Source organism: Symsagittifera roscoffensis, chromosome 2 (genome assembly GCF_963678635.1).
Source record: "Symsagittifera roscoffensis chromosome 2, txSymRosc1.1, whole genome shotgun sequence".
In the NCBI taxonomy this organism is placed as follows: Eukaryota; Metazoa; Xenacoelomorpha; order Acoela; family Convolutidae; genus Symsagittifera; species Symsagittifera roscoffensis.
This window is the reverse complement of record NC_087063.1, coordinates 68,143,666-68,152,713: the sequence shown is the minus strand read 5'-3', so window position 1 is coordinate 68,152,713 and position 9,048 is coordinate 68,143,666. Positions and strand designations below refer to the sequence as shown.

Below are 9,048 nucleotides of genomic sequence, written 5' to 3'. Positions count from 1 at the left end.
CACTGTCCAGATTTGTCTTTTCTGATCATCAAGACCCCTTCTATAAAAAATACTTTCACAAACGCAGCTTGTGTTTTTAGGTGTTAATAATTGAAATTAATTATCACTCATCTAGTTCTTATGGATTTTTTCAAGGAAAAGTGTTAGTCTTAATTTTACTTTACTTAACGGTTTGTTTTTAGATCTCTTTATAGGCTGACATAGCGTTCAATTAAAAAAGTAGCAAAAAAATTTTCTTTCGAATTACAAAGTTATAGGGTTGGAAAACACACTCGACTTTTAGTTTTAAGTGGATTTTATTTCGTTGTTTGACTAAAAAATTTATTCACAGATCCAGTTTTCTTGAATTGGGATTGCTTCATCAAAAAGTTTTTCGTTAAAGAATAGACAAATTTCAAGAGGCTCCTAATTGGAAAAATATTCTACTTTTTTTGCTTTCCCTCTATTATTTTCTACTGTGTGCCCATTCTACTGTGTGCCCGCATAATCCACTTGTCTCTTTCTACATTACACCATTTTCTACAGCCTTTTTTCCATTTTCTGGGAAACTACCCTTTCAAATCTGCGAGTTTGGGTTCAATGGATAGAATGAGTTGTGAGACGCTTCCGTGCATAAGCGGCTAAACCCAATTTTTTTTACACGAAATGCTATGTCCTTCGGAAAACAAAATTGTGAACAACCAACGCAAATCTGAGTTTTGGCTTCAGCAGAGAGACCGGGTTATTATAAGCTCCCCTGCATTAGTGGCCAAGCTCAAATTTTTTCCACGAAAACTAAAGGTCCTTGGAGAAATCAATTTTTAGATTATTTGAACGTTTTTTGAAACTTCTTGACTTTTCCAAAAAATACCCTTCCAAATCTGATATTTTGGATTCAATGGAGAAAAAGAATTTTGGGAAGCTCCCCGGCATTAGTGCCTGCGCTCAATTTTTTAGCAAAAGTTAAGGATCCTCAGAAAAGTCAAATATTAGATTATTTGACTGTTTTTGAAACTTTTTGAATTTTCTCGAAAACTATCCTCCCAAATTGAGATTATGGATTCAGTCCAAAGAGAGTTGAGAAAAGCTTTCCTGAAGAAACGACGATGTCCAAATTTGTTGTGGCCTTCAGAAAAGTCAATGTTTCGGTTATCTTGTGAGGGTATCATGGGTTTACACGAGGCGCAGGTTGTGGGAAGCCTCTGAGCATAAATGTCATAAAATTTGTTCAAACAAAGTTATATCTTAAAAAATTTCTAATTTCTCAAAAAATGTCATTTATTTTCACAGAAATAACTAAGGTTTTTGGTGAAGCCCATTTTTGAAATTATGTAATTCATCCCGCGTCAGTTCAACAAAATAAAAATTTATCAAATAGCTGCTACCGCCATTAGCTTGGCCCTAGTTTGATGCAAACGTGTATTATGAAAATGTATGGGATTTGGTTTTTTGTTTTTGCTTTTTTTCTACTCTCTCAAAAAGTTTTTTCTTAAAAAAAGGAAACTACGTTTTTGCTTTGCAAACAGGTAATACCAATGGAAGGCCGCTCACTCCTGTGTGCCTGCGTAAACGGCTAGTCTCTTTTTACCGTACATATTTTCTCCGGCCTTCACTTAGGTCTGTGGGGGTAACTTATGAGCCATTTTTTAAATTAAAAACTTGGGTTCAATGAATAGAATATAATCTTAACCTGTCACACTAATTTCCCCCCCCCCCCCCCCCCCCAAAAGTTATGGCCCTCGGAAATCAAATTTTCGATTTTGACAGATTTTTAACGATGTTTGTCCTGTCTCGAAAACTGCCTACCTAATTTGAGATTTTGGGTTCAACCAAAAGAATGAGATGTGAGGAGCTCGCCCTTTGCATAATCGGCTTCCCCCAAGTTTTTCAACAAAAAATAATGGTCCTCATAAAATTCATTTTTTTTTGTTTTTTGACCGTTTTTTTTTGAAGCAAAAAAATCCCCTCCCAAATCTGAGAGTTTGGGTTCAATAAAAAACAGATCATAAAAGCTCCTCTATATTAGCAGCTACGTCCAATTTTTCTTACAAAAAGTGATAGCCCTCAGAAAAGTCAATGTATTGATTTCTTGTCCGTTGTTTGAAACTTATTGACTTTCCTTTTCTCGAAAAAAACGCAACCGAGTCATGATATCAAGGGTTTAATTGAGGCATGACATGAAGTGTGGATAGCCTCCGTGCATATGCGGCTACGCTTTAAAATTTGTAAGAAAAATGTTTGTTCTGAGAAATTACACTATTACTTATTTTAATAGAGAAATAACTTTCAAAAAGGTTTCTGTATTTTGAGTTTACCCGTTTCTCCCTGCATCAGTACTCCAAATTCGGAGAAAATAAAGAGGTACTTTCAGTTTTAGATGGGCTTCTAGCTTTAAGTTGAAAATTGTTCTGTAGTTTGTAAGTTTAACAGAATATTTATTTTCGGTTACACGGTTTCGGTTTATTGTTATATCGGCTTAGTTCACTTGTCTTGCTTAGTTTCACAGGCGAGTTTTTTAACGTATTTATGCCTGTTTCAGGAGGGATGGTCGTAGAAATTCTGAAAAAATTTTATAGTTTCGGCTGAACGAGGGTGGACCCAAGTTTTTCGCCTTGTTTGCCGCTCGATCATTGATTCTCAAAGATTGGTAAGGCTAATTATGAGCTTCGTTCAGGTCATAGGTGTAAAGTTTTTGTAGATAAAGTTTTACAAAATTCAATTAATTTTTTCTGCTATGTTTCAAATAAGTACTACTTGTGATGCAGTGTTTTAATTGTACCGCAAGTGTTGCAAAGCACCACTGCGACGGGGTACTATACTTTCTCCGTAATTAACTGTGTTCACAGGTTTCAGTACGTGAAGTTGTGAAGTTTTGACGCGTCATATGACTTCATATGCAGCCGATTACTCTCGTGATGCGCTCTCCTGATACCACAGCAGTTTATCAGAAGTTTGTTTTTATTTATAGCGAAATGCCTTCCAAAAGTTTCAAATTACCCTTCTTCGTCCTTGTCACCATCCCATTTTCTTCCCTTCATAATTTAAATTGAACTATTTGAAAGTTTCATAGCTTCAATAGCTTGCTTAGAAAAACTCAAGCTTTTCGCGAACCGTTTTGGTCAACGAAATAATTTGAAATTCTTCAAAGTGTGATTTTCTACTTCGACTCTTATTTTGTTCATTGGCTAGTTTCTGGCCATCGTTTTGATCAGTGTTGACCGAAAAATTCTGTAAAGTTGATATAGTGTGTAGATTGAAAACTGTATTTTCTTAGAAAATCAGAAAAAAGTTTGCCTCAAATTGTTTTAGCTAGTCATTCATTTTCTTTAAATTATGTTGTGACTGTCTTAATCGATAAACATCTTAAAATGTGGCGACTGTTTAGGTTTTCAACTTTCGTATTGTTATCGGCCTTTTGGTTTGGCATTTTTCGAATTTTTTTCCAGCTTATCTGATGTATGTTTTTACAAAAGTAACACTTGATTGAAAACAACTGAGAAAAGACACGAATAAAAAATAATTCATTTGTTTGGATTAAAAGGGTTATTACACTAGAAAGCTAGTGATTGGAGTGTATGAGTATCATTTTACTTTTTTTCGAACTAACTCGCCAATAAAAGTCCTCACTGGTTGTTTTTTGCTATTATCACCTCTAGCATTGGAAATTTCATAGCATAACATATAGTATGTTCTCTGCTTTATTTGTGGCTAAGGTTTGTCGATCATTAAGCATTCGTGGCCGAGAGGGAAGGGCGAGGGACTGAAAATCCTCTTTTTCCTTTCCTTTCTCTTTTTCCTTTCCTTTCTCTTTTTCCTTTTCCCCGCCTGCAAATTTTAACAAGTTGATTTGTTGACCGCATTGTCCAATTGTTATGGAAATTAGGCCACGACAAACATATTTGGTCTTCATAATCAACCTCGTAAAACCATTCGTTACATTAAAAATTTGAAGCTCGTGTGAGGTGGGGAAAGGAAAAAGAGCTATTTCCCCCAATATCACACGAACATGATTTTTATGGTGTAACGAGTGGTTTTACAAGGTCAATTATGAAGACCAAATATGTTTGTCATAACCTAATTAGCCCGTATGTCAATTCTTATAACAATATGAACAAAATTTTAACTTGTAAAATTTTGAAGGTGAGGGGGAAAAGGAAAAAGATCCTTACAAGCAAAATTCTGTGTGAACAATTTTTGAAGAGCTTTACTTTTTAATTTTTACTTGGGAGTGGGAAACTGGAAAAAAGCCGATTTAAGATGATACGAGCTTTTTTTGTGCTAAAAGGGATTTAATATGGTACGATATTTGACCCTCCTAGAGGTAGTCAAAGTCGACTAGCACTCCTAGAGGTAGTCAAAGTCAGCATGAAAAAAGCACCCTATTCCATAGTTCTTTATTTTGTTAACTAAGAAGAGTATCTGTCTAACAAAAAAGGATAATCTGTCTAATTCACAATCGATATACCACAATTGCTAGAAGAAATAGCTTAGATGAAATAGCGAGTATGCGCAACGAGTTGTGGGTCACTTTAAATACCCGGCTCTTTTTCCTCTTCTCCCACCTCACCCGACCATCAATTTTATGGTGTAACGAGTAATTTTACAAGGTTAATTATGGACACCAAATATGTTTGGCACAGCTGAATCAGTCCGCATGTCAATTTCCATAACGATCGGACAATGTGAACAGTCCCTTTGCAAGTAAAAAATTTTTGCAAAAGGAAAAAGCCAAATACCCCAACTCAGTGACGGATTTAGAGGGGATGGGGTGGGTTCGGGGTCCCCCCCCCCCACCCCGCAATCCTCAGGGATTCGTCTCTTTTTCAATTTCCCCCGCCTCACAGAAGCATCAATTTTTTGGTCTTTCGAGTGGTTTTACAAGGTTGATTATGAAGATCTAATATGCTTGTCATTGCCCAATTAGTCTGCATGTCAATTTTCATGACAATCGGACTATGTGAACAGTAATTTTAATTATAAAAACTTGCAGGTGGGGGGAGGAGAAAAAAGAGCCAGGGATTCGACCCCTTCACCAACCAAAGGGTGGCCCCTTTGGTATTATTTTATGTGATCCATTTTAGGCCGACCGACTTTTTTCCAGTTTCCCACCCCCTTGGAAAGTTACGAAACTAAACTGTTTGGGAATTGATCACGCGGCATTTTCCATGAAGAAATGTAAAAATTTGTTCACGCTGACACGTTTTAATGCAGTTTGTATTGAGAAAAGTCATTTCAAATTGACTTCCATATATTGAATTTCAGAAAAAAAAATCAAAGGGAGGGAATTGGAAAAGATCCGGCTGACCAACCCTAAAATTTTTCTAAAGGCGTCTTACGCGCTAATATAAACTAATTTTGAAGGGGAGCGTGCGCCGAAAAAAAACCATTTTTTGGCTCGTTTTCCTTTCCCCCCCCCCCACCTGCAAATTTTTCAATTTGAATTTACTGTTCACTTTGTCCGATTGTCATGAAAACTGACATGCAGACTGATTAGGTTATAACAAACATATTTGGTCTTCATAATTAACCCTGTAAAACCACTCGCTAGACTATAAAATTCATGTTTGTGTGAGGTGGGGGGGAAAAGGAAAAAGAGCCCATTTTTTTTTAATCTTAAGTTTTTCAAAAAGTGCCCGAAAACGGCAATTTTGACCTGTTTTTTCAAAAAATTGCGTGCGACCTGAAATTTTTGGTCAAAATAATGTCTCCATAGTGTTCTGGGAGCGCATGGAAAATCAATTTGGTTGGTTTAAAAAAATCGGCAAATTTTTTGAAATCCGATCCCCCCTCGAGAAAATCCTAGATCGGCTCCTGGCCCTACTGAATTAACCCGAAATGGTTCAATTTATTCTTTTCATGAAAAAAGCTCATGGAAGAAGTCATAAGTCAAATTAAACTTTTAAAAAGAAATAATTGGCGGCATTTCACACGATAGTCATTTTTATCGATTTTTATGCGCTCTTAGTAATAAAGTCGAAAAAAGTTATGGTAAGTTATTGATTTAGATTTTTTAAATTTGATGTAAATTTTGTTTCATGATTTTGTATTTCAGCTTTCAATAGTAGCTCAAGTTTGTGCGTTGGTTGCGCTGACAGTTTTTGAGACCAACGCTGCGCAGTTGAGAAATTTTTTTGAAGTGCGAGGCAAATCAATTAGGCCGCAAGAGTTGATAAGACAAGATAATGCAGAAGCTATGCAAGACCACGAAGTCGAAAACATTGCCCAGTCAGCCGTTAAAGCAGCGAGGGAACTGGCTCTGAGTTTGAGCAGACGAGGAGTTGATGTGGACGATGAAGCAGATACGATGGGGTTCCACTTGGAAGAACGTCGGGAAAAACCGTAGGACGATCACGCGTCAAGGATGATAAAAAGAGTAGACAGTAAAAAGAGGGATGTGAACTACAAGTCTAAAGAGAATGCGGCTCCACAAGGTTTCTACGTCATTCCAGGGCCAGCTAGTGGAATTCCAGCCGTAGTGCCTCCGGCAAGCGCAAGTCCAGGAGGTAGTCCGGATAGCAAAAACGTGCTCGAACATGTGAGAGATCAAGTGAAAGACGCGAATGCGGCAATGGGGGAAATCACAGACCTGCTGAAAGTGATGACAGGGAGTAATTTCCCCTCTAACCCAACGGGGAATCTGACTAGTCATGGGAAGAAGTCGGGAGTTGTGAGCAACTTGATCTTCGGGGATCATAATAATAATAACAACAACAACGAGAACCCTTTTTGGGGATAAATTAAAGGAGATTTATGATGGACAACCAAGTTCGATGTGAAAAGTATGAATTTTTGATAATTGAATTAAGTCTACTAAGATAAAGACGTTTCCCCTGTTGGTCCCATCAAACTGTTGGTTCCATAAAATTCCTAGTGGTCCCAGAGATAAGTCAGAGTTAACTCGCGAAATTAGATACCATAGTAACAACGATAGGTGGCAGCAATGCAAGCAGGACTAAAGGTCTGACTAGTCCCAAAATGTAGTAATTTTATTGTTAACAAAGTGTTTCTGTTCCGACCATGGAAAATGTAGAGGAACTTTGTATTCGGGTGTGTATAAGTTTTTTCTTTTTGTTTATGCAAAATCAGGGCTCTTTTCCAGTCCCCCCCCTTTTAAAATAACGAGTTTTATATTTATTTTACGTGTTATTACGGCTAAATGCGTGAAGTTACGCTGTAAAGTATGAAGAACAAATCTGTTCAGAATTGTCGATTTGTTCACCACGCCAAATTTCATTGCATTGTTAAATAGACTTTTCAAAATTGAGTTTGAAAGGGGGGGGGGGGAACTGGAAAAGAGCCAAAATCAGGTATCACAAACATAACTGAAACTGGCTCTTTTCCAGTTTCCCCCCCACCTTTCAAATTCAATTTTGAAAAGCTTATTTAACGTTGTCATAATGCAATGAAATTTGGCGTGGTGAACAAATCCACAATTCTGAACAGATTTGTTCTTCATACTTAACAGCGTAACATCACGCATTTAGCCGTAATAACACGTAAAACAAACATAAAACTCGGTAATTTGAAAGGGGGGGGGAAACTGGAAAAGAGCCCTGAAACTTTTTTCAGTGTCGAGAAAAACCGGTCTGAAATTTTTGAATTTTGGTCTAATTTTGAGCTAATAAGGGGACCGTCTAGGCTTACAATAGCTTATTTAAGCTTAATTTCAGCCGTGAAAACTTAGTTATACTCAAGTAAAGGTAGTTTTTGGAGTTTTTCAGCTCATTTTTGGGAATCAAAAACTTGAAAATGCGAATTTTTTCCCGTTTTTCTGGTCATTTTTCAAAAACTTTTTTCCAATTGACCTATTTTACTATGACTCTCACATATGCCGAAATTCTGTTTTTTTAGTTCGTGTGCCTTTTTTGTGCATGTTGTGATAAAAAGATCTGAACGAAAAAATAGAATTTTAGGCATATTTGAGTAAAAACATGAAAAAAGTAAATGTAAAAAAATTCAAGTTGGTGGTTGAAAGAAGCTTATTGGCCATAATTGATTTGTTACAATGAGCGAAATCTATCCTTTTGTACTTTATATGGCGTGTAGGGGATGATTTTCATTTAAAATTTCAAATTTTAGAAAGAATTTTTAAAATTTTTTTACTTATACTTTTTTCATGTTTTTAATGCTCCATAAATCTTAAAAGGCAGTCGGAACATTCAGGAATTCGCCCTGATACGAGCAGTCTTGTTTCGTATATAGATTTCATTGTCGTCTTATGAGGACTTTGGACTAGACGCCCGTTTATGGTGCTTCTGAAAAGCGTTTCCAGAAAATTATTCATGTAATTCAGAATAAATGTTAGGTTATTTATTTAGTGAACTGGGCAAAGTGTTGCGTGTTTAAACTATGAGGCTACGAATCATTTTGGTTCGAATTTCCAATTTTGTCATGTTTTTGCATGGTCAGTTTTTTACTCATACATTTATGCTTCTGTGTTTGTAGTAAGCAAGCGGTGCAGACTTAGGTTTTTTGCCTCATAACAAGGAGTAGTTGCAAAAACAGTGCTTGCAGACGAAGCGAGATATGTGAACCTTGGATACTCCTGGTTACGTTACGAAGAAGGGTATTTTGTATTGTGTCAGCTAGCACCTGTAACGGACGCATTAGAAAAGGAAACTGTCACTGATAGATTGTACGATGTGCATGGATGCTCTGATTGAACAGGCGAGGCGTTTCGAGAATCGCTCCGCATGATGAACTATCTCGACTTATGCTCGAAAGTTAAAACAGTTTAAGTTTTTTTTAATCCATTCCAACACTTATTTTTTCATGTTAATCAACCTAACACATCGTTCGAATATTTAAGGTAAAACGGGTTTGGATTTGCTAGAAATCTTGCTCTGAAAATTATTTGTAAAAATAAATTTGAAAGATTTCATCTAACTAGAAGACGTTTCAGAATCACAATGAAAAAGTTACATTTCACCACAAATGGAACTTTTTTATTGACCAGGGCATTGGTTGTTGTAATTGGCTTTTTTCTGTCACATTTGCTAGTGATCAATTGTGTTGTTGTTTGTCTTAACGGGTTTTTAGGGTTTTTTCACTACTTCGGACCCATGACTT

General features: G+C 36.5%; 1 protein-coding gene across 3 annotated transcripts; it reads left to right on the top strand.

Annotated features, from left to right (window-relative positions):
• The first annotated feature begins 2,250 nt into the window (after positions 1-2,250).
• Positions 2,251-6,753, top strand: LOC134839576 (uncharacterized). 3 transcript variants are annotated; one of them, XM_063855175.1, is made up of 3 exons: positions 2,251-2,626; positions 2,826-2,929; positions 6,032-6,753. In XM_063855175.1, exon 3 carries the CDS (start codon positions 6,341-6,343, stop codon positions 6,713-6,715), a length of 375 nt encoding a protein of 124 aa, XP_063711245.1. In that variant the 5' UTR covers positions 2,251-2,626; positions 2,826-2,929; positions 6,032-6,340; the 3' UTR covers positions 6,716-6,753. The 3 variants fall into 3 exon arrangements, with proteins under 3 accessions (XP_063711245.1, XP_063711246.1, XP_063711244.1); XM_063855176.1 differs by lacking the exon at positions 2,826-2,929; XM_063855174.1 differs by lacking the exon at positions 2,251-2,626 and having other exon boundaries at positions 2,649-2,929.
• The last annotated feature ends 2,295 nt before the right edge of the window (positions 6,754-9,048 follow it).